This window comes from Branchiostoma floridae, chromosome 6, assembly GCF_000003815.2.
Source record: "Branchiostoma floridae strain S238N-H82 chromosome 6, Bfl_VNyyK, whole genome shotgun sequence".
In the NCBI taxonomy this organism is placed as follows: Eukaryota; Metazoa; Chordata; class Leptocardii; order Amphioxiformes; family Branchiostomatidae; genus Branchiostoma; species Branchiostoma floridae.
Genome location: NC_049984.1, coordinates 7,266,904 through 7,292,703, shown reverse-complemented (window position 1 = coordinate 7,292,703; position 25,800 = coordinate 7,266,904). Strand labels below are relative to the sequence as shown.

At 41.7% G+C, this 25,800-nt stretch overlaps 1 protein-coding gene across 1 annotated transcript; it reads right to left on the bottom strand.

Moving 5' to 3' along the window:
* Window positions 1–137: 137 nt before the first annotated feature.
* LOC118417575 lies at window positions 138–25,774 on the bottom strand. The gene is made up of 30 exons (XM_035823168.1): window positions 25,489–25,774; window positions 24,980–25,144; window positions 24,061–24,339; window positions 23,483–23,639; window positions 21,744–23,156; window positions 21,332–21,414; window positions 20,876–20,991; window positions 20,288–20,633; window positions 19,827–19,931; window positions 19,362–19,481; window positions 17,776–18,965; window positions 16,680–16,812; window positions 14,912–15,047; window positions 14,282–14,524; window positions 13,702–13,877; window positions 12,297–12,534; window positions 8,625–8,694; window positions 8,159–8,315; window positions 7,637–7,785; window positions 7,022–7,291; window positions 6,512–6,635; window positions 5,805–5,927; window positions 4,925–4,980; window positions 3,999–4,375; window positions 3,394–3,567; window positions 2,761–2,904; window positions 1,714–1,857; window positions 1,251–1,382; window positions 684–865; window positions 138–372 (listed from the first exon to the last, which is right to left on the bottom strand). The coding sequence occupies exons 1-30, from the start codon at window positions 25,585–25,587 to the stop codon at window positions 169–171; spliced, it is 7,305 nt and encodes a 2,434-aa protein (XP_035679061.1). The 5' UTR covers window positions 25,588–25,774; the 3' UTR covers window positions 138–168.
* Between the last annotated feature and the right edge of the window lie 26 nt (window positions 25,775–25,800).

Below are 25,800 nucleotides of genomic sequence, written 5' to 3'. Positions count from 1 at the left end.
TTGAGACTCTTTCCCAAAAAAATCAACACCATCCTCTTTAAATATTATGGCTCTACATCATCAAGAAACCTTTAACCCTTTTAACCTGAATTGACCATTCCAACAACAACAACAGATGAAATCAACAGATATATGGATTGTGCCACTTTCTAACAGTCGTGATTAACATCATTCCACCGTTGCAATGAGCTGCTCCACCTCATCCCAGTTGATGTTGCTGAGGATGCTGCCTGTGCTCTGCGAGGCCTGACTCAGTTGGTCAGGGTCCACACTATTGATGTAGTCATCTCCCAGCAGATCATCTCCAACATCGTACAGACTGGAAGCATCGTAATCAGGGTAGTCTCTCTGCCTGGGTCTTGCACCTCCATCCTATGGAAGGAAAAGTACTAGGTTAGATTTGCTAATAGCATCCAAAAAGATGCCCTTTCTTGAGGGAAAAATGTTTGATGAATCTTTATCAAATATTTGCCAAACAATTATAGCAAAAGTCAACACAGGAATTTTAAAGTAAAATCAATCTTTTCCAAACTCATTTTTTAATGTGATTCTGTTTGCTCTGAAAAGACAGAAACTGAGCTCTAGTTTCTTTCAAACAAGATTCATGATACTTCTACATGAGACCTCTAGTATGTTGTAAACAAGAGAACATCTATGTGAGACCATTTCCTTTAAGTTCCTACCCCAAAGATGTCCTCCTCCTCCAGAATTCTCCTGACATCGTCTGACGTACTGCGGAGCAAGCTGGCCGTGCTGGCCTCGGATATATCCTCCAGTACAGACTCGTACACGTCCGGGTACGGTGCATGGCGGAGCGTCTGAGTCCGCATGGACGGGGATTTGAAGCCTCTGGATGATGTGCCAGCTAATGAAGAAAAGACAATGACAGGTTCTTTCAATTTCTGCATAATGACCCCATAAGATATTCTCAAAATGTGCCCAAAAGCAGTTACTCAAGCAACTGGATATGATTTTGGAAACGGTCAGACATTTCAACTAGCATCCATTAGTTTTCGTCAGTGACACTTTTAGTGGATGCTAGTTGAAACGTCTGACCTTTTCCCAAGTCATATCCAGTTGCTTGAGTAACTGCTTTTTGAGACATCTTATTACCTGGATGTCTAATCTTCATCAACTTTTATTTCAATTCTACATTAGCTACGTTCATCGAAGCTATGTTCATCGAAGTAATGCGACAAGATGGTAGCTCTGCTCTGAGTAAAGACAGTGTACATGATTGTATGACATACTATAAGCCAGCCTGGGTCTGCCCTTGGGAGCTGCAGCAGAAATCTCTTGGAGCTGTTGTGAGTACGTCTTGGGTTTGTGACGGGGACCTTCAAATCTCTTCCCCACCGGCTGTCGGGGGCTCACTCTGCCACCTGATAAACACAACAAATACTGAAGTAACCTGGTACGTCATTCTGCTAGGTCCTCCCAACCTTTCTCAAGGTGACATGTGACTGCAGTATTGCAGCCACAGGTATACGTACAAATGTACCTGTAAGCCTGTACCATCCTGTAGCTTAATGTTGAAGTTGAAGTGTTGTATCATAATCATATAATTCTTTTGGACAAAGAAAAAGTTTTCACACTAAGCTAGCAGACCCTTTTCTTCTTGAAATATTCTCACAGAACTGACGTTATATATGTACCATAAAATCCGTGTGTGATCTGTTTTTTTACATTAAGCACAACACAGATTGTACTCACCCCTCCTCCCAGTGCCTGGCTGTTGGCTCTGTAGCCGCTGTGCGTACGTTGATGCGTACTTGCGAGGCTTGGGTTCGCTGTGCAGGCCTCGCCTGGTCACCTCCTGCATACGATTTCTGCTGGTTGCACCACCACCAGCAGCCCCTATACAAAATTATAGGGTAACAAGTTAAGTTTGAGAATTGTGTACTGAGATATTTTCTTTTATCTAAGCACCTACAATAAAAAAAATATTCCACAGATTGACTAATTATGTGTGTTATAGTGGCTGCATTTTGTGTAATACTTTTATTATGCAAAGATTAATGTACAATACACTTAAAACTGACACTGAAATGCAAGTCTGAAATTCATATAGAAAATGTATTGACACTTGAAATAGACAGTCAGATTTGATTATGATGTATCCATGAATAGAAGGTGGATGAAAAGATATACGCATAGCAGAAGTCATTTGCTATGTGCACTTTTCTGTTTCAAAACTTAAAGGAGGCAAATACTTGGCCCAAATCTTGTCTGTTATAATCTTATCTATTGCAATCTATATTTAATGGATACTCTTTGGTAGACAATTTTGCATGCAACAATAAGATGATCCCTATTTCACAGGTTAAATGGTTAGTAAATAAATGTTCTTACTTGTTACAGAGTGTTATTTGAAGATAGAAATTCAGAAATCAGTGGATGATCATGAAGGACACTACATTATGATCACAGATCACGAGGACAGTTTCTTGATCACAGAATAATCTGATCAGAGTGTAGGTAATCACACCGAGTTGTGAGATCACTAAAGGACTACAGCAAAATCTAACAGCAGGCTGAGGTGCAAGACAGAACTAAACAAAACGAGGAACGTTCTATTTGATTTGATTTGATTAGGATATTGCAAGGCAACAAAATACACGTGGGTCACTGGCAGCAGGGGCTGGTGTGGTGACCCACACACAACATCAAAGACATAATAAAACAGAAAAACTACAATCAGGTGTTACTGAATGTTAAAAGAGAATTGCTACAGATGTTACTGTTAGTAAGACACCTCACCATCACCCTTAGTTGTGAGTATAGGTCGAGAGTAAGCAGAGCCAGGTGTGCGGCGAAGTTCCTGTAACCGCTGTGCGTAGGTCTTCACCAAGCGGGGAGAGGTCTTTTCCCTAGACTTGGCCGTGCCAGGCAGTCGTGTGGTGCCTACACGTGCGTATTGTGTATGAACAGTGACGTTTATGACATGCTTAAGTGTAGATGTTTTTTCAACTTGAAGAGACTTACAATCGTGAGAGAATGATTGATAAAAAATAAACCATACATGTGCAAAGGGGCAACATGCAACACACCCCTCAATTTATATACATGCCTCAGTTTAGAAATTGCAATGAATAAAAAGCTTGATTCTTGAAATGAACAGTGGATTTAAAAAGAGGTGATGCTAATAAAATGAAGCATGGGAACACGCCTTCCATCCCAATTTGCAAAAAAAAAACAGTGCGCTTGTTAGTCTTCTTGTGGCTGTTATCCTTACTTTTCTTTCAAGCTATCAATTGAAGTTGCAAGTTAGCATGCATTATCTGCTTTGGTGCTGAAAAAATTTTTTTTTAAGAACATGACCTCAATCTGCTCACTTCAATACCTATTGGCTCCACCCCGGAGGTGTCACCAAAAACACAAACCCAAACACACCATAGAGCCTCTGTTGGTCTTTGAGCTTGTTGAATGTTGGCCTGGGAATCTTGCTGCCATTTGCATCACCTAGTTTCTCTGCGTAGGTCTTGGGTTTGCCTGTGGTCTGCTTCCTGGCTGCCTCCGGTCGCTGTTGTCTCACCAGCTGGGTGAAGGGTTTCGGTCTGCGGCCACCTGAAGAATACACAGGCACCATTGATCAATAGTTGCAACTTGTTGATACACTGACTGGTAAATGTATGCAGCAAAGATAAAGCTACAAGTTGATGGGAATTTTTACTTCATAGACCATACAAAATATACTTTCATAGACTTTTTTCATTCTATGCAGCTCGTCTAAAATTATTTCCTCTATACTGTCCCTTATTTCATTAATTCAAAATCTTAAAATAGGTTCTGCCACATAAATAATATATAAAGGACATAACGATAATGAAGAAGTGGATAGACAATACTGTAAATTTATCTGTTATCAGAAGTGTGAAAATAGAGAGTTTGGAGAATCCATTAGTGATTAAAATAACAGTTGTAACACCATGGAAGACAAAGCATATTTTAGCACTTAAAACCCTGACAACTTTTCAACATTTACAGAACAAATGTACCTTGTGCTGCAGGTTGTTCACCTATCTTAGACACATCCCTGACTTTGTAAGTCTTCAACATGTCTCCCTGCACCTCTCCACTGTCCTGCAGGAGTTCCTCTATGTATGCATCATCAATGTCGTATTCATCAACATCAAAACCTGTATCCTGCATCCTCCATGTCTGGGACCTGGGGATAGGCGTGGAGGACTTTGGTAGCCCCTTGCGCTGTGGAGAGCTCCCTCTAGCAGAACTGCCGGGTTTTGCAGGCTTCTTTTTCTTGACAGAGGGAGGAGGGAGACTGGAGGCGGGGTACTCTGGCGTGTCGATCACAATGTCACCCATCAAGTCATACGCCTGCTTGACACGTTCGGACATGTTCTCTCTCAGCAGAGCCCTAAAAGAAAATACAAATACTCCTTTAATCAAACAAGTTTCTTATCTATCTAGCATTACAGAAATAATACATATGGCAGGGCTCCTTACCTATGAGAGAAGGTTCACTTACAAACATAATGTTCAGATTGACCAGGAATGCTAAATGGCCACTGTGACCCATCTAACAGTAATTTCTCCCCTCTTCTTAGACGACCCTATTTCCACTTAAAACTCCACACCATGGAAATGGGGAAACATCAAAAGCATCCCACTACTCTGTTGCTCCACTCCCTTGAACTTTCATGCAAAAGTTTTGAACAAAAACTCTGATATGACAAAATACATGTTTTTTTCTTCTGACAAACATCCTGCATAGCCTCCTTTGTAGACTTCTAGCAGTTCTAGCTTTGGCGAGCACAGAACACCCTCTCCCTGCATTAAAAAACCCTAGCCCATGTAGAAATCGCAAACCAGCACTCCAAAAAATAATAAAAGCCAGCGTTCTCAAAAGTCTGCGAAGGATACTGATCATGCACAAATACAGTGTATACAGAAAAAAAAGTCTTACTTCCTCCTGTCTTCCATATCCTTCTCTGCCTGATGAATCTGCTTCCAGGTAGCACCCTGGTGGAGTGGGAAGATGTGAGCATTGAGAAGTGAATGTCACAAACATTCAAACATTACCACCACATGTGGCTAAATTTCTGCCGTCTATTGTTGTGTGGAAAAGTGCCATTTTTATCAAGTTCAAAGGGTGTCAGAATGTGCTTTTAAAATGCAGTATGTTTTCCATTCCTGTAGCTACATGTAGTTCACTAACTTAAGCATGATGAATTAATCCAATCCCCTACAGTTTAGAAGTGAGTTAAAAGATGCAAAAACTGCTGCACAGGATACGTATAACTAAGAAAAAATGTAGTAAAGGTAGGGTAAGGGAATCCAGTCAAATGTCACACACATAATAGTGGGTGGTGAAATCTATACTTAGATTGGTATGTGAGTAAGTTTGTGCCATGGGTACAATGCCCCTGTGTTTTCTTCCACATACCTCACTTGGTAGATCCTACTGGTTACATGTAGAGAACACAAAATCATGAACATTGAATTGCTTTACATTGATTGTCTGTCTGGCTTTTCAGTCAGTCAGTCATAGTCATACTGTGTATTACAGCACCGTTGGGGTTATACTGCCCCTTACGGGGTGGCATACCCTTTCTTTTACCTGAATACGAGATTGGAATGCGCCAGGTCTCCCGTACCGTTGAATGATGTAAATCACTGTGTGGCTGATACGGTATGGAGGTTTGCCAGGCCTCCATCCGTCTGGCTTTTAGACTTTTCCTAAATGTCAAAATCAGTCTATACTTTGGTGGTTTAGAGTAAGGCATTTATTACTGAGGTAAAAGTAACAAGTACTTTTCTATGACAAAAATTCTGTATGGTCCCACCTGTTTTGGTGAGTCCTGTGCAGGTTTGTACGGCCGGTGTTCTGTGCTGCGTAACTCCTCCAGCTGTTTCAGGTACTCACTCCTCCGCTCGGTCCGCTTCTCTAACATCCACTTCTGCACTTCCTGTGGTACAAAAAAAGGATTCTAAATTCATCTTGGGATTCAAACTTTCAACCTTCTGATCCAGAAGCTGAGTCTTTAACCACTAATCTATAACGCTAGTTCACCTTTATCCGCAGGGTAACCTGTATTCGTTGTGTTTACCCACACAGTATAAAGGGATATCAAGTCGACGGACGGTGGTTTCAAGTTGTAATATGTTCAAATATTGTAGTTTGAAACTGTTGTCCGTCGACTTGATACCCCTAACTACCCGTTTTTCAAAAGCAACGGATATAGGTCACCCTGCGGATAAAGGTGAACTAGCGTTACACAAACCAAACTTATTTAATATGAAGTTGTAAATGATTCAACACAGCTGTTGTAAATAAAACAGGGGTGACTTGGTGTGCTCAGCTGAAAATATGAGCCATGACAAGGCCACAAACCACTATTAACTACTGACAAACGTCTGAGAATGGATGATTCACCTTAAAGTTGTCCCCTTTATTCTGCTCACTGTACTGCTATATTTTCATCCACAACTTTGCACTATCCAAATCAAACTTGAGAACCACATATAGTAAAAGCTATGTCATGATAAGTACCTTTCTTTTCTTAGCCCTCTTTTCCTCCTCCTGCCTGCTAGTGTCCTGTGCTCGTGGTGAGAAGACATCTTGTAGGGTGTCCACACTCAGCTGAGAGCTGGCGAACGGTTCAGAAGGTAGCAAACTGTATTGAAACACAGACATGTTACATGGATCAGTATGCAGAAAATACTGTAATGTATTAAATAACAAGATTCTTTGAACAAAAGTGTTTTTTTATGTGACCTTTCTCTGACTGACTGTTCTCAGGGCAATTCTGACAGTGACTGAAATGTTTGTTGAATAAAATACATGGCTGTGTACAAAGAATCTAAGACTTGTTATTCAATGACTTACCCAACTGATGAAACTACTCACAATTAAGATGTCTTTTCTGATAGTGCAGTGCCGTCCTGAGGCTTGTGCTGCTTTCACACAGTATGTTGCAGAAGTTAGACAGAGGTTTACCCATTTCAACTTTGCCTAGGGCTGATTTTGACCCTGAATGGTACATTGATATCTTTGTCTCACCTATCCCTGGTCAGGTCAGCTCCTGTCAGTGATAGTCTCAAGTCTTCTTCCTTCAGACCTCCATCAGCGAACACCTCTGCTATGATGTCACTCACACCACTCAGGCCTGTCATGTCGAGGAGTCTCTCCAGGTTCCTGTCTGCCTGCTTAGGTGCAGTGATGGGCACTTGGTCCGACCTGTCTTCTTCATCATTTTTATCAAAATCCTCTTTTTCTTCTTCTTCCTCAGGGATGGGACTGGGCAGTGGTTTTTCTTTTATTGGAGGCTCACTGTGCAAAAAAATGAAAGATAAATATTAATTATCATCAGGTCACAGCTGTCTTCAAGATCTGCCCCTCTGTTCTGGGACGGCAATTTGCTTGTCGGAAGGAAAAAATTTCACCCTGTCCATCCAAGAAAATCTGAACTCATGACATGAAATGGATGAAAATGTATTTTTGTAAGCTTGAAAAATGATAGATTTAACACTAACAATGTGTAACAAAATGTGCTCCAAAACCCTAAGTGCAATGGAAAAAAAATTCTTAACTTGGAGACAGCCCTGGGATGACTGTGCATTAGGTAGCACTTTTAACCAAATCATAAAAAAACATAGTACACTATGGAAAACTTACATCCTCTCTTCCTCTTCATCAATCGCAGGAGGTGTGGTGTCGTGATGACGGCTGTCATACCGTTGGCCACGCCCACTTGGTCTCCTAGCAACAGCCTCTTCCTCCTCTGGATGGATGGCCTCACCCAGATTGTCAATGGTGTTGACGAGCTAGAGAAAAAAATGTTGAACTTAGATATTTCTCTCAAATTGTTTTTCTTTACTGTTTTTAGTGGCAAATGTGAAGTTCTTGGCACATCTGCAGACCAAATCAGTGTTTCTCCACTAGTGTTGGGACACACTTTAGACAATAGATTAGCCGAGAGGCCCGGTGGGTGCTACTCAACCGTCAAGTGAAGAAAGCTGTTCAAAGTGTAGTATGTTTTACAAACACACGTTGAGTAATTCGCCACAAGTGGAATTCCACAAAAGGTCGGCTGATCATGTATTCATTGATACATTATCTATTGGAAAATAACACTCCCTTCTGGAGTGGAATGCCCCTTTAAATGTGAATACAGAAGAAAAAGGTGTGATGTTCTACCAGTCGAGTGTTTTTGAAGTCATCTTCCATGTTGTTGGCCATCTGGTCGATGGCGTCCAGTTGTCGGCCCATCTCCGTCAGCTTGTCTGCTAAACGTTCCCGGGACTTGGCGCGGACTCCCGCCGTGTCACGCCTAATCTTGGCCAGGTTGACAGGACTGAAAAATCATGATAATAATAATGATAATAATAATTACGTACACAAACACAGGATGGTGATTAGAATTCAACAAGCTACCTCTCTCTTGTGTAGAATAGAAGATAACTTACTTTTTCTTAAGGGACTATTAGCTTCTGATATGAACTCTGATTCTTGGCATTTGATTGGCTAAAAGAGATAACTGCACATTAATAAGGTATGTGAGCCAGTGATGGCACGGAGTGATGCTGTGAGGGACAAGTTACTTTTTCCTAAGGGACTATTAGCTTCTGATGCTGTCATGAATGACCAGTTCAAGTGTTCCCACCTTTCACCAGTGATAGAAGACAGCAGGTCCACGGTCAAGGAATCCCCACTTGGCGGCTCTATGATGTTACCTGAGTGTTATAAACATGGACAGATAATAAGGTATTGCATCTTAAGAGATTTACAAATCAAATGTAGGTCTATAGACTTATTTTGATAACACAAGCATTAATATAAATGAAAACTTATGTACCATTACATAGAATAATCCTTGCCTTTTTTTTTTATATTTCAGCCATACATAGTATGGTGAAATATATTGTATTCGTAATGTTTCTTTCTTTCTTTCTTTCTTCTTTCTCCTGTCAAATCTTCAAAGTGATTCATCTCCGCCGTTCCTGGACCGAATGACCTGAAATTTGGCACAGGGGTAGAATGGGCCAATACCTTGATGCTTTTTTCTCAGTTTTTTCATATCTGCCTCTAAAATGATTTTATTGAGATTTTTTTGGTCAATTTTAGACCAAAACTGTATATTTTGGCCCCTGTACCCTAATATTACAACCAAATGAGCTGAAATTTGACAGAGATGTGCCTTGATAATGCCCCCATATAAATTCGATAGCACTTTTGGTGTACAGTACAACAAAATGCTTATTTTTGCGATTTTTTGACCAATTTTTGACCAAAAAAGGACACTTTTGGCCCCTGTACCCTGGTATTACAACCAAATGAGCTGAAATTTGACAGAGATGTGCCTTGATAATGCCCCCATATAAATTCAATAACACTTTTGGTGTACAGTACAACAAAATGCTTATTTTTGCGATTTTTTTTACCAATTTTTGACCAAAAAAGGACACTTTTGGCTCCTGTACCTTGGTATTGCAACCGAATGAGCTGAAATTTGACACAGATGTGCCTTGATAATACCTTCATATAAATTCAATAACACTTTTGGTGTACAGTGCAACAAAAGGCTTATTTTTTTGCGATTTTTGGCCAATTTTTGACCAAAAAAGGACACTTTTGGCTCCTGTACCCTGGTATTACAATTAAATGACCTGAAATTTGGTATAGATAGGCATTAGATACTTGGTAACAAGATTCAAGTCAAATTTTTGACATAAACAACTTTAAATGATTAATTTTGGCACTTTTCTGAGGGGAAATTTGTTTTCTTTTGGCCTCCTGACGTGACCTTCCGTGACCCCGCACAGAGCCACACCTGTGCGCGTCAGCCGGAGAGTTGATTGAATCAAAGACCTAGCCAATCAGCGAAGCGGAGGCCAAAGGCTAATTAATATTCATAAGCGGGGCCTCATGATCCCGTATATAGCAGTGTTCCCGCCAGGGGGAGCGAAGCCCGCCTGAGGCTCTCGCATTTTACACTATTCAGAAGGCTTTATATTGTATCAGTTCTTAGGGGCATATCTATGATAATCGCAGCAGTCACTTAACTTCTCTTCAGGAGTTTAGCGTAACACTATTTCAGGTCAAACCGTCAAAGGCAACCAAAAACAAACTTTAACGTTACTGAGTTCAACAGTACTTATAACTTGTTATCCGAAGATGAAACGCTAGCGATGGTATTTTCGCTGCGCTGTTAGCTCCGTGCGACTGTTGTTGACGGTCTTATAACAGTATATTTTGCACCCCTGTACCCTGGTATGAGTAACATTTGGTATAGATAGGCATAAGATAATTGGTAAAATGATCCAAGTAAAATTTTTGGCTTAAAGTACTGTAAAAGGCTTAATTACAGCACTTTTTTTAGGGGAAATTGGTTTTCTTTCGTTCTCCATGCCATGATCTTTCGGACGTTCACCCCACAGAGCCGACATCTGCACCTGCGTCTAGCCGGCAGGAAGAGTTAATTCAATTAATGGTTCGGCCAATCAGCGAAGGCTAATTAATATTCATAAGCGGGACCACACAATACGTTAACTTGAAGACTCAGGCCGTACAGACTTCTCGCCAGGATTTTTTCAAAGCGTCGGACAGGGGTCCGGGGGCCGCCGAATGTCCCTGGCGGGGTCCAGGGCCACTGTGTGGGGGGGAAGCCCCCCCGGAAGCTCTTGCATTTTAGACTATTGAGAAGGCTTCTTTTATCAGTTTTTTTAGGGCCATATCTACGATAATCGTAGCAGTCACTTACTTCTCTTCAGCAGTTTGACTTTAAAATATTTCGGGTCAAAGCTTCAAAGACAACTAAAACCTCATAAACAACAAACTTTACTTAGCTCAACAGTATACATAAATATTGTACGGGTTGCCATCCTTAGTTGAAGCGCTTATTTATAGCGCTAGTATCTTCGATGCGCCGTTAGCCGCCGTGCGACTTTTGTTGACGGTCTGATATCCCTACGTCGCCGCCTCGCTGATATTCCCACGAACATGTTTCAAGAAAAATACCCAGCAAAAAACGCTGTTCTGCGTCAAATTCTATTCTATAAAACATGTGGGACTCAGTGTTACAGTCTAAATATTTTGTAGAAGCACCGCTGTAGGAAAGAAGGTCCAAGCAATGTAAAACATCACGTAGCATGAAGTTCGCTGTCAACTGGCAGCACATGGCTGTTTGAAACTCTAAGTCTAATCAACAGCCGTGTTTGATTGATAGCCGGCGGTCCTTTGATGAAGTCGGCGAAAGGTGCGTTAGTTAGAAAATCTGCGTTTAGTTTTGATACGTAATTATAAGTTAGACAGTGGCGAGAATGATTATTTTCTCATCAATATTTCTGTTCAGAATTATTTGAACTTAATTGTACATCTAAACAATTGGCTTACCTGTGCAATGTTTATATGATTAATGATCATGTGTAACGTATGGCTCCTAGTCAATAGATCAGCATTTTCTCTATAGTGACCACCTGTCTATAGTGGCCACATTTCCTAGTGCTGTTGTTGTTTGACATAAACTTTGAACATTTAAATTGTAAGTAACTTTAAACTGCCAGAGTTTCAGCCCAATAAAACACTCTCAGCGCCAGCCTCGAGGGTATGAACAGACTGACCAGACAGACGAAAATAAATCCTCGAACAAGGTTCAATCGTATCTTCCGGGTCTGGCAGGAAGTTGTTAAACTAAAATAATAATAGGCTCGATGGCTGATTGCATACAAAGTAAAACAGTTTAACAGTTTTACAGCTTGAAGAAAACAAACGCTCCTACAGTACCTGCACCTGCTTGATAATTATTAAATCGTATGCCCTACTTGAATAAAAAAAAGTTCACTGCAATAATGAATGTACCCACATCACAAGGAGCTTATACTTTTTTAAACTTACACCTAGTTATCGTACTGAAAATTGTTAATGACATTACATGAAGTCATTCAACAATTTTCAGTCATGATGAAAATTTTCTGAATGGAAGGTGTGATTATTGTCATTTTCTGAAAAATAGAAACAAGCTCTGTTTTTACCTGGAATCAATTCATAATACCAGTCCACTTTGGGGGATAATGTACTGTTAAGAGGATGTTCCATTTTTGCGCAGGGGTGATTTGGAACAGTCCAATGTTGCGTGGGAAGGGGTATGGCTGAAATATGCTGTATTTGCTCTTAAGCAAATGTCGGCCTTTCTAGTTAATTCAGAGAACAAACTTACTAGACAGGAATTTGCATAGTCATTGTGGGAACGTAACACACAAAAATGTTTCAATTTGTAAAATATCCAAAGAGAGAGTCAGTATCAATTTTAAAGTAACTAGTACAAAGCGTAGTTGACCTTCATCATCCACTTCTGCAGGTTTGACACTGTTGGTCAGTCCAGCCAGTCTGTAGTGGAGGTCAGCGGGCGTGGCGTCGTCAGGGAGACCAGAGGCCGGGGACCTCTCCTGTCCCTCCACTGTCTCCTCTGTGTCTGGAAGTGTTCTCTGTCTCTGCCTGGGCTGCTTTGTTGGCTTCAGGTCCTTCATCAGGCTGTTGTCAATGTCTACCACGTTGAGGAATGCAGGAGTCTGGACCTGTAGAAAAACAAAAAGGTGATATTACAAGGACAACAATTTTTAATGGAATCTAACAGCAGAATGCTCGAATGTTTGTTGCTAATCAGCACAAAGGAAAATAACGTTTCATTGTGATGATGCCCAAGCATCATTAAAGACCAAAATATTGGCTTCAGTTAATAGCCAATCAGCACCAAGGACAAAAATTGGTTGAGGTGACAGCCAATCAGCACTAAGGACAAAAATTGGTTGATTGAGGTGACAGCCAATCAGCACCAAGGACAAAATGTTTGATTGAGGTGACAGCCAATCAGCACCAAGGACCAAATGATTGATTGGGATGTAAGCCAATGAGCATCAAGGACAAAATGTTTGATTGTGATGTTAGCCAATCAGCGCCAAGGACAAAATGTTTAATTGAGATGGTAGCCAATAAGCGCCAAGGACAAAATGTTTGATTGGGACGATAGCCAATCAGCACCAAGGACAAATATGTTTGATTGGGATGGTAGCCAATCAGCACCAAGGACAAAATGTTTGATTGTGAATGTTAGCCAATCAGCGTCAAGGACAAAATGTTTGATTGTGACGGTAGCTAATAAGCACCAAGGACAAAATGTTTGATTGGGATGTTAGCCAATGAGCACCAAGGACAAAATGCTTGATTGTGATGGTAGCCAATCAGCACCAAGGACAAAACGTTTGATTGGGATGTTAGCCAACCAGCACCAAGGACAAAATGTTTGATTGTGATGTTAGCCAATCAGCACCAAGGACAAAATATGTTTGATTGTGATGGCAGCCAATCAGCACCAAGGACAAAATGTTTGATTGTGATTGACCCAATCAGCACAGAAGTCAATATAATTTAATTGACACCATAGCCAATCAGCACCTAGCACAGAAATGTTTGATTATGATACTAACCAATCAGCACCAATCAGGACAAGAATGTTTGAATGAGATGACAGAACCAAGTCAAAGCCAATTACAAAAGTTTGATAAAACTGACAGATTCTTAGTGGAAGTAGTCTGTAGATAATGTTCTTAAAATCAGAAAATAGAAAAGACTTGTAGTTCTCTTAGAGTTAATTTCCTAATTACAATTTCTATAACAAAGCTTGCAAGGGAAATCTTGGAAAAGAGAGGGCAAAATCATTAGTCCAACAAATATCTGCTTTTCACCTCCTGATCTTGTCTCTGAGATGGTGTCGGACCAGCACTGCTGTCTGCAGCTTGTGCCGCCTCCCTCCCAAAACGAAGGTTGAAGAATATGTCCGGTGGCAGGCCTGGACCGCCATGGCTAATGTCCATCCCTGATGCAGCATACTGAGACACTACCTGCTCTGCACTGTACACATCTGGAAACAAAACCAAACAAACAATTTTGAATTAGTCTTCAACATAACTTCTGGAACAAAATGGAAAGGAACTCTCATATTGGTCATTACAACACATATGACAGAGTGAAATCTACACAGCACTTGGATATTGCAAAATTTTGCAAAGGCCAAAATTTCCCTAAATTTCAACCCCGATTTGTCTCATCTTACCAAAATGTTTGTAACGTGAAATTGGAAAGGATATTCTAAGATGAACTGCCGTATTTCTTTGAAAAAATTCATACATACAACATTTTGGAATTTCAATCAATTTTTTTATACTAGGCATTTTAAACTATGTTCATTTGTCAACAAACTAAGAAATGCTACTTTTGTGATTAAGGCAAAATGGAACTAAATCAACTTCTTTGAATGTAACCCACCTCTAGATACAACAATGACAGTGTTTGTCTCCTTCTCAGCTGTGGCCTGTGGTTTGGCTCTTTCCCTCACAGGTTCAGTTTGTACAGTTTGTGTATCCACCTCTTCATCTTTACTGGGCTTGTCTGTCTGTGTGTCTGCTGTCTTCATGACAGGCTTGGCTTTTTTGTTGATGACAGCATCGTAGTGGATCTGTGCTGGGGTAGGTACAACTGTCTGGTACTCGAGGTATTCATCAAAGGTACCTGAATAAACAAAAAAAAAACGATTAGAAGAAAGATTAGAAAGAAAGATTAGTATGGCCCCATATAAGCTTTAATTTCTTACAGATTCATGGTACAAAAAAGCATGGTGATCTTATTGTTGTTGACTTAGAATCTAAAGGTTCACGGTTTGAATCACTAGCAGGTTCAAATGTTGTGCCCTTGGGAAAGGCACACCACTTTCCCAACCATTTTGGTAAGGGCATACTAAAGCATACTAAAGCATACTAAAGAAGTCCCACACTTATTAATTATGGGTCCATCTCGGTGTGAGTGGATCAAACCTGTCTGGTCTCATGCAGCTTGCATTTACTGCAGTGTCTTAATGCAGTTTATCAGATATGCCAACAATCAAAAACATAATCTTACCAGGAGGTATGACATAGCCCTGGTCCCTGGGCATGTCTGTGTCTGTGTCCAGTCTGTCCTGAGCTGGAGCCTTGTGTTGTGTGGTCCTGTCGGGGCCTGGGGAGGGTTGGACCACTCTCACACCTGGTGGGGGAACCTGAACGCAAGAGTAGTCATCAGTGTCACCAACTTTACACAAAAACAACTGTATTCAGAAATATTTCTTACGTTCTCGGACATCACGATCACACCTGGAGCTCACTATGGAACATGAACAAAAATGTTGTGATCAATATCAGATAGTTCAGATAAAACAACACCTGGTTTTCTGTGATGAAATTTGACAGTTTACAATTTACATGTACTAGTATTTCAGAAAAACTTTAATATTTGTCTCAGATGGTGTTCTGTTGGTATACAATATACAACATACTGCATCATTTCTTCAACACCTCATCATGGATTTTACCCACTCACAGAAAAACAGCTGAAATGGGCAAAAAAGAAAAGGGGGGTTTATTGACACTTAAAAAATACACAAGTACAGTTAAACACTCCTTAATCCTTTCTGCCCATCAGGAGCTTGCCCATACAAGTATACAATATAATTTGCCCATGTAAACAAGAAGACTAAAATTATAAAAGATATATGGCTACAGAAGTTCTACTGGGTTATGCAGTGGTGACATAATAGCCCATAATATGTTAAATTGCATGGCTGACATGTTGCCATGGTAACATTTTCATGGTTGCCCCACACCAGTTGTGACATACACCATTCTGACACCTGTTAGGCTCTACACTGGTGCACAGATGTCAGCATGCCTCTAGTGCACTACACTTTCTGGGTGGGTATCCATTTACTTTCCTTTTCAACTTGTAGTACTATTGAATCTTAATTCATTGATTCCTTTGCAAACAAATCCCATTCTCAATGAGTGAATAATGAATACTAAAGATGTTGGCTTATTGGTCATTTTCAGAACTTCATCCAGCTTTTTTCCACAGTAAACACTAAAAATCCCCAGTTATAAACTTCAGGTTAGTCCTGATATTGTGAAAATAAAGTTTTCAACATTTTTCCACTTGTATAGTCTTAAATTTAGTCTTGTTTATCTTTAAAAGTATTTTTTCTTTCAATTTGAAAAAGTCTGTGAATGACTTGTTTCCAAGGAATGGGAACAAACAAATAAAACATATCCCTACTAGAACTGACATGTAGTGTAAGGAAAACAAAAATATGGCAGACTGAGAGGCACTTTAGGAATCAACTCAAGTGTTCTCAAATAGGACACTCAAGATTGTATAGCATTATAGACCACTTTCTCTACAGAATCAAATCGAAATAAGGTCAAATGAATTTTGTTTCACTTAGCAATGCTTTGATGAAAAAAATTAATCCAAAAAAAGCACTATTTGCATTTGCTTCAAAGAGTCAACGGTCGGATAGTAACAGTAGTAAATTTCAACCACCACCTGAATGGAAGAGAGGAAAAATGAATTTGCATCAAACTAACTAAAAATTCATTGAGTGGGACATGTTTGAGGGGACTTGACGTCGTGGGAGGGGGTAAATGGAGGCATTCACAGTAGCTAAAGTTCCCAGTAGGGACACTGATAGAAAATTTCTGACGGCAAAATCTGCATTGTTTGGGGTGTGAGCAGTCTCAGCGAAAACGACAAACACAAAACCATTGGAAACATGTTAAGATTTACTATATGATCAATTTATAGACAAAGCACACAAAGAAAAGAATTCTAGTCTAAGAGACAAAAATTAGCATGTTACATCATCGTGAGTTGGTTCATCCTCGTCTTCTGTCACTGATGCTCTGATTTCTTTCTCTCGACCTCCTCCCCTTCTTTGAATCTTCTCCCCATCTTGGCTAACTCCTGAGTCTTTCTTCATACGTCTTCTTTGCCTGGAAGACATGTTTAAGATGAGAACTGTTTCTAATCCCCTCTCTATATCTATGGAAACAGTGTTTAAGCACATGCACGCAGATCAATCACTCTATACTTGACAAATCTACATGTAGGAGAGGCCTCTTAAACTAGCTGTGTGTTCTTTGTGTTAAGATGATCATTGAGTACATTATAGTTGTACTCCCATCAGGCTTTTAGCTAGGCATGCGTCAACGCATCATTTAGACGCCCTGTCCTAACAAACATAAGAAATCGGACGCAATACTTTTAAGCAAGACGCACTACGGACGCCCAAATTTTTCCTCCCAGCCTCAGTCAGGGCAAACATATTGTAACAGACACAAAAAAATCTTGGCTGAATTCTACAAAATATGCACCTCAAAATGCAGGAAATAGCATTTCAGAGGGTTATGATTTCAAAATTTTCCCCCGGACCCCACTACAATGCGAGCGCCGCAGATCACTCCGATTACTTTGGACGCCCTAAAATTAATTCCTAGCTAAAAGCCTGACTCCCATACATGTAACACGTTGTACTAATGTAATTTGATCTGTACCAAAGGTGTATATACATTGAACTCTAGGGTGTATCTATGCAAATGTTGCAATTAAAACATGTGGCATGAAAATACATACATTTGAGAACACAATCCATGTGTAAGTTCCTGAAGAGCTACAGTGAAAAGCTACAGGTGCACAGGTTTCTTTCTTTTTACAATACAGGGTCAGCAGGAAAAAAAGATTGTGAGCTTTCCATCACAAACATACATGTACTTCAAAAAGCAATTACTCAAGCAACTGGATATGATTTTGAAATGGTCAGACGTTTCAGATAACATTTGTTATCTTTCACCAGTGAAACGTCTGACCGTTTCCAAAATCATATCCACTTGCTTGAGTAATTGCTATCTGGCTTATCTTATTACCTGGATGTCTAACCTTCATCGACATACATGTACCTGTTCAAGTTTTCCCTGTCACCCTTTGGGTCCCATGGCTCGATGTCTGCCTGAAGAAGTGGCAAATTCTCCTGTCCTCTTGCAGCTGCACCTTCTTCCCTCTTCCTCTGTCTCCTGTGTGTCTGCAGTATCTCTGTCTGGTGCTTCTTCTGTTCGTAAGCTATGATTTCTTCCGGTGGGACAAGTCTAGGCATGCCAGGAGCAAAGCTGTACTGGTAGGAAGGTGCTTGCGGATCATCCCTAAGATGGAGCAGTGGCAGACGGAGTGCAACGTCCTCTATATCGGGAGGGGGGAGGGGAGGGGCAGACATGACTGGCGGTTGAGGGAATGCTGGGAAGTGATGAGGATAGTTGTTCTGAGGTTGAGGCATCCTGTACATGCCTCTCATCATCTGAGAGGGTGCGTAGCTGTTGTCCAGGTGCAGTAACGGCATTGCAGGTGTGAAAGCACCTGGTGCACCTGGAAATCGCGTTCCTTCAGCAGCTGCTTGTTGTGGCGCTGGGTTGGTCGTTGGCTTGTCGTGTGATTTCTTAGATTTAGCGTTATTTGGAAGTAACAAAGGACCTCTGTCTTTCTTAGCACCCTTTGTGCCCACGCTGTTAACAAGTTCAGCGTCGTACTGTTCAAGGTTAAGGTGACTAGGCCAGTCTGTGTTTCTGCTGTCTTGTGGAACTTGTACGTTGTGGTTGTGTGTTTCACTCGGCCTACTGCTTTGTCCCCAGGCTTCAAATGGAACAGTTACTGGCCGTTGGAACGGCATCTTTGGTGGGAGCCTCAAAAGTGGCATCCCTGGGGGGTGTAGGCTGCTCCCTGGAACAGCGTAGCCCGGATTGTGCCCAGGATTATCCGATCTTGTCATGCTGTCATCAGGATACGGGTTTCCAAAAGTTGATGGATTCTGATGGTGTGGGTCAGTCCTCGGTTCATGTGTGTTATGCAAAGTTGCGGATGTAACAGGGTTTGGGCTGTAATCTGGAAAGCCTGGGTACCGAAGCAGAGGGATGGCAGGGTGCGACACCCCCTGTGTGTTGTGAATGAAAGGTTCCATCTGCGGCTGTGATGTGGGGTTTCCTGGGTGGTGTGCAGCAATCTGTGGACCATTCTGCACCTGGGCTGATGATGCAGGTGCAGTGGGAGACACCTGAGCGGCAATCTGTTCCAGCTGCGCCACCTGCAGTTCTTGGCTCACCTGCGAGGGGGAGGAAGTATCATCATGCTTGGAAAGCTAAATGAAGAAGGAAGACAATAAGCAGGGCCATTGAATTAGTGTATAGCACACTCACTAAGGCCTACGTCACCCGGGGCTGTTTGCGGAAATAGAATATCAAAGTTTATGCCAATAGATATGCGCAAGGCATGCTGTTGCATTCTTTTTCATCCTCTTTGTGTTTTTGTTGTCATTTCTAACTGGTCAGCCCCTTTGTGGAAATTTGATGTTAGCCTTACCCACTCATGATCAGCTAGTAGCTGTGTAACAGCTGTACAACCTTGTAACTTTGAAGCGATACTGTAATGGAAGGTACATTGTGGAATAAGAAATTTTAGACCGTAGATGCAATATGTTTAAGGCAGTGTTTATCCTTACCTGAGTGTGTCTGTCTGCTGTGTTAACCTGTGTAGGACCAGGGTTGTGCTCAGACTTGCCCACCACCACATTCACAGTTCCACTGGTGTTCAACAGGCTCACAATGTTCTGGTGCTGGACCTAGAAGGGGCAAAAAAGATTCAATCATTTTCATGCAATATTGAATGTAATACAATCATGCTAATTGTTAAGGTTATAGAGATGCAAGGCTATGAAAGTATGTTGTTTATGAACCCACATGCAACACCATTAAGGGATTTCTCTGTGTGTATGTGTGTGTGTGTGTTTGTGTGTCTGTGTGTGTATGTGTGTGTGCATGTAGCTGTGCATGTATGTGCATATATACATATATACATTGTACCCGTATGAGTATGCTAATGTGAATTTCTGTGTGCATACATGTGAGTGTGTGTAGGTGAGAAAATGGAATGGATGACAAACTTAGTAGTACAGTTCATACCATACCTCCAGTATACTCCTGAGTTCAGACCTGACCAGTTGTCTCATCTCCTTCACATTGTTTACAGCATCTTCAACAGAGGAGGAAGGGCTGCCTGGAACTTTGCTGCCCTGTGAAAGGGGAGGGGAAGGTGCACAAACAGTGGTAAGGTTTTAATAGCTAGTAAATGCCGGTGGTCTTTGAAGCTGTAACATTGGATACATTTCTCAAGCTACATCACAAAAACGAGGTTTGCCAGCTTGCATAAGGTTACTTTACAATATGACAAGGTTCATAAAATTCCAGAAATGTAAGATAGGATAGCCAGAAAAATCTAGTCATCTTTCTCTTGGTGTTAATCACTTGATCATTTCTCTAACTGAATATAGGGCAAGCCCTCTTGCAGCTTTCTTTCACTACAGATAACAAGTATGGAAATTCTATGAAAAGAAAAACAATATGGTAGATTTTAACTTACAAAATGTACCTTTTTAGGTACTGAGAACCCAGGTAGAGATGAAGATCCACTGGGTATGGGTGCTCCAGATGGGACATGACCTCTGCCCTTTGACCCAGCTTGCCCTTTTTTGAGAATGACAGTCTCATCTTGTGCTGCTCTTCGAGGACTTTTCTCAGGTGCTTGTTCTTGTTCGTCTGACCTTTGACCTCCGTAAGCTGAATGCGGAGTGGATGAGGCGACCGGTCTCTCCCTGGTTAGGTGAGACCCCGGAGTGGGGATTGTGATTGGCTGTCCCGTGGCTTGTGATTCATCGTCTGCCAGGGAGCTGATGTTGAACGTGCTGCTATCTTCACTCTTGATGGTTTCTTCAGGACTAAGCAAACAGATATCACAGGATGTTAAAAGCTGTTAATGCATTTTTACTACCCGACTACTGCCTACCCATATGTCAGGGTTCCCAGCAGCAGTATAATCAAATACTGGATACTACTACTACTACTATTACTACTACTACTACTGCATCTAACACTCACAATCATATGAATCAATGTATCAGTATAAACTGTCTACATATATATAATACAGTATACAAAATATATATTGTCTTCTTATTACCTGATAGTAGATGGCAGACTTGCAAAGGAAAGCTTCTTCTTTGGTTCAACCCTTGGAGGAGACATACTGGTCACTGATGTCATGGATGCTGGTGGTGGTACAGCTTTCTCTTCAGTCTAAAATATTTGATGAAAAATTTGTAAACCATGTATGATAAAACACTGATAACTTTAGAAAGACACAATAATAATTCAAATGTATAGCGAATCTACAAGCATGGTAGAACTGCTGAGAAAACACAATTGTAAAGTACCCTCTGCAGCAGACTAAGATGCTGCTATTTGTGTATGATAAAACACTGAAACTTCAGAAAGACACAATAGAAATTGATTTTTTACCAAAATCTATGGGTCAAGTTTGGGCTGAACCAATGGTGTCAATGGTGACACTAAGAAAACAACACTGTAAGACACCTCTGCAGTGGCATAATGAAATATTGGATGCTGCTATTCTTACCGGGCTATCAGATGACAGGACTGGTGTCCAAGAGGAAGAGGATACCTCTGTGGGTGACTCCAAAACATGTCTGGGGATAGAGGCTATGGAGAAAAAAAGTAAAATTAAACAATTGCAAATCAACACTGAATGAATCAAGTAACACAGGTTTACTGTACATTTGACAATCTAGTCCTTTGTTTCCTTGAGGATCGCCACTCTTTGAGCATGTAAAAGTGCCCAGAATACTTAAGTTGCGGTATAGAAAATAGTTGTGTTATGTGCTATCACTGCTATGTGATACAAAAAACTTAATCAAGACAAATGCTACATGGCTTTCTAAGTTTCTCTTTCTGCAATTGTTGTGCGATAAATATAGATTCTGATCATTTTTTTTTCTTCAGAAATATCACATTTTTAATCCCTTACTGACCATGCACCCTGACAGGGCTCTTTCCCCTCTTGTCTGCATGTGGCTGGACTTGTTGCTTGTTTGGTCTGGGACGTCTGGTAAGTTTTCTTGCTTCTTCAGTGCTCATGCCTTCACTGCTTGTCTCGTGTGATCCCTCCTTCTTAACTGCAGGTTGCTTTCTTCCTTTCCTGCCCTTGTTTTCCTCAGAGGACTCCTTAGCATCCTGTCTTCTGTCCTGATCTACATCCCTTCCTAGGGTTTCCTCTCTATTCCCAGTCTTGTGTGATGTTGCAGGCTGTTCGCCTGAGTCACTTCCTCCAAATGCTGGATACACAACATACTCCTGAGGGGGGACCCGCAGTGTTGAACTTGACAGTTGCTTCTTGAAGTACAAGTTCTCCATCAACCAGAAGGATGTCAGCACCAAGCTGGGAGGAACTCTCACCCTGATCACGGCTTTGCTATCCACTGCACCTCCTCCCCCTGGAAAGGTGCCATCCTTGACGCTAGGGCTCATCATGTTCTTCTTGCATGACCACCTGTGTAGCCATTCCACCAGGGGGGTGAGTTCGTCAAACTTACCACCGAGGTTGACGCCCTTTGGCCTTAGGTCAGTCATGCTGACCCATGACCTTGTAGGTGACCTCTGCTGTCCAAGGTCAGACAAACTAGCAGCTCTTCGCTGGGAGAGAGATCTCCTAGACAATTCCCCATCATCCCCCTCTGTACTGACATCATCCATTTGGATGGTTTCGCTTTTGTTAACATTGGTGACACTTCTACTCTTGAACAAGTGTTTTCTTTCAGATTTTCCTCCCACCACGGAAGACAATGACTGTGACAAGCTCTTCTTTCCCAGCGATTTTGACGGAATGTCCTTGTGACCTGCCTCCCCAAGAAATGACATGGCTGCCTTCACCACAAGACTCTTATGTTGGAATGTCAGCATTGCCTTGTGAGCCATGGAGTTCACTTCTCTCTCCCTCACCTCCAACTTGTACGGAGCTAAGAGGGGGATCTTATCCCCCTTTTCTTCCTGTTTAGCCTTCTCGAATGAAACCGAGAAGAACGTTTCTAGGAAGAAAAGGTAGGAGTCTTCAGTCTCAAATGGCCAAGAGCCAACACAGGCTTTCTCGTTGGAAGAAGTCTTGCTGAAGACTTGAGTTTCATACGAGCCGAAAACTCTCGCTTTCTTCTCTATCTCTTTCTTCTGTTTGCTGCTCTTTCTATGGGTGTAGACTGACAGCATGACAGTTTTCCCATCACTCTTGCTGCCTTGCTTTTTGCTTCCTTCCAACAGCACCCCTTCTTGTTTGGTGGTTTGGTCCACTGATATTCTGGTCTTCCTCATCTTGGTTTGAAGGTGATTCCACTTTTCTTCAACAGTAGGGGAGAGCAGCTCAGGATCGTAGAAATGCTCAGCAAGAATGTCTCCTACGGGGAAAAATAAAACAAGAGCATTGTAGTAGTCTTATGACAAGCAAAAGAATGCTATGTCTTAAAACTTAAATCTTGATTTGAACTTGCATAGTACAGACGGGGTACATACATGTGCATCTGTGCATGTGTGTGTGTGGTTATGACTGTGTTTTCAGCACTAGGGACAGGCCTTGTTGAATTGTTTGCAAATGTGTGCCAACTGGAAATGGATACTGGACAGAACATGTATCATTTATAATGACAAAAGAAGTTGTTGTTCATTCTGCACGCTAAAATCAAGACAATTTGATAACAATAAACAAATGAGTCAAGACACTCACCTGTCGTGCTTGTCATGGGCAGCTCTCCGACCAAAGACAGCACGATGTCTTGTAAGTCATCTTCAGCATCCAAGTAGTCAGCAAAGGGCAGCATGTGGAGGGCCCAGTCTAAAGCTGTCTCACAGAGCTCCAGTTCCTCACTATCACTGTTACCAGGCTGGAAGAAAAATGGAAAACAGGCAATGTTTAGCAAGATCAATTCCTATTATAATTATTGCTTTATCTAACGCATTTGCCATTAAAAGGGGACCTTCTGTCCTGCATACAGAGCAGCATCAGGTATTTTACATCTGCAAATGAAAGAATGCAACAATCTTATCATTAACTAAAGTAGGGTCTACCACAGTGTGCTTGGCTAAAAATGCAAAGCTGCATTACTCTTTTGCCAACAGGAAAATCGTCATGCTTTACCTCAAAAGAAGATCACTACTTTATTTTTGATCAGTCATTTTTGTTACAAAACAAAAAAGGTAAAAATATAAGGCTGCTGAAGGCTTTGAGCTAGCATGAGGTATACAAAACTTTTTACAATATGACATTATCTTTCTATAACTGTGGACTCTCTGCTATCATCTCACCTGTTTGAATGCCTTTTCCCGGAGTGTCTGCAGCTTTCTACCACACAGCGAGAGCCTCTCTCTGGCCTCCAACATCCACAGCAGCCCACACAGCTGACGGAACGATGTGACAACCCTCAGGGTAGGCTCGGGCAGAGTGTCCTGGGACTGAGATGGTGCTGACTGACTGCCCTGGGGCTGAGAGGTGCTGTGCAAGGTTCCGAAGTCTTGACCAGCGGCTAAAAGTGTTGCTAGGCCTTCTGGCAATTCAACTGTAGTGTTGGAAGGAAGTTTCTTGATCTAGAATAAAGGAGAAACAAGGAAACACACTTGATATTTAGTCAAAATGGTTTAAACCATGATAAATAATCTTGAGAAAAATATCAGAAGGGGAAGATGAAAACAGTAAGTCAAAATAAAATCAAAGTATGTGCGAGAAAGGAAAAGCATGTGTGGCTATTGTAGATCTACAAACAAATGCACAAACTAAAGAAGCCAAGGGCCCTTGACCAATGTTCAGTAGTGCACCTAACTCGGCTTGTTTTGGAAACAGCAGCTAATGGATTGAGGTTGCCTCGGCAGAGGATTATGTACAGGTAGTGCTTCTAGTTATGTATGTAAACAAGTCCAGTTACTGACAGAGGTTTGCTTGTGCTGAATGTGAGATGTGCTGAAGAGGCTGACTGCATGGGGACAGAAACTTAAGTCAGGACAAAAGTCATTAAGTCAAGTGCCTCCGACTTCCCCCATCGACAACACCCTCGTCCAGTCCTGTGACCTGAAAGAGTGACCTCTGACCCTGAGGTCACGTGACTTCAGAGCTGAAGAAATATTGTGGATACGATATGAAAGCTTCTCACAGCAAACTTTGAGTCGTGAGTATCAGTTTCATTTTCTTGATTCCTATCAATTGCCTTCAGTTATGAAGAAAATGAGTTACCCTCTTGTTGTACATCTGCCTGGTCTGCAGCAGCTGCTGCAGGTACCACCTGGCACACGGCAGCTGGCAGCCGGCAGCCTGCAGCAGCACCAGCGCCAGCTGTGTCAGGTGCGCCATCTCCCTCCGCAGGTCCTTCTCATGGCGCACATCTGGGTCCACATACTCCTGAAGCACAGAAATATACGTTTAACTTAACACTACATCATGCCTAAGTCCTGGGTAGCCAAGGGTACTTCATCATTCATAGCAGGATGACCTCCCTGCTGCCTAACATTACAACAAAGACATGTTCAGTGCCAAATGGCTAGTAGTGGTGTTAAGTAAAAAATATGTGCAGAAGATAAAAACAAAATTACACAATTCTTTGAGGTTAGCTGTGGACTTTAGTACCAAAGTTAAGCTAGATAAAGGGTTTCTTTAATGCCTTTTTAATGTATCAAAAGTTTAAATACTCCTTCTCCACATTTGTTGAAAACACCCCTGAAATTTTGTGATGGACTAGTCCTCACCTCTGATGTAGATGCTGGCTGGGGCAGGTACAACGGTGGTGCGGGGAGGTACAGCCCTGCCGGCACCTCTGCGCTCAGCCTGGAGCACACGGCCTGCATCTGTCGTACCACCCTCTCCAGCAGCCAGGGCACGGCCTCCGCCCCGGCAACCGTTGCCGCGGTGAACAGGTCCTGCAGGCTGCGACACACCTGGTCTGTGCTGGAGTCTTCATCAAAGTGTAGTGAACCTGGAGGTTTGGTGAAGGAATGTTGAAATGACTTCCAGACACTCCATACTATGACATATTTGGTTCAAGCAGGAGCTCAACCAAA

Excerpts from the sequence above, each read along its gene's own strand:
- LOC118417575 (XM_035823168.1), bottom strand. The coding sequence starts at position 25,587 with ATGCAGGCCGTGTGCTCCAGGCTGAGCGCAGAGGTGCCGGCAGGGCTG. Across the intron at positions 5,928-6,511 it reads AGAGGGCTAAGAAAAGAAAG|GAAGTGCAGAAGTGGATGTT; the intron begins GTACTTATCATG and ends TTTGTACCACAG. Across the intron at positions 2,905-3,393 it reads AGACCAACAGAGGCTCTATG|GCACCACACGACTGCCTGGC; the intron begins GTGTGTTTGGGT and ends ACGCACGTGTAG.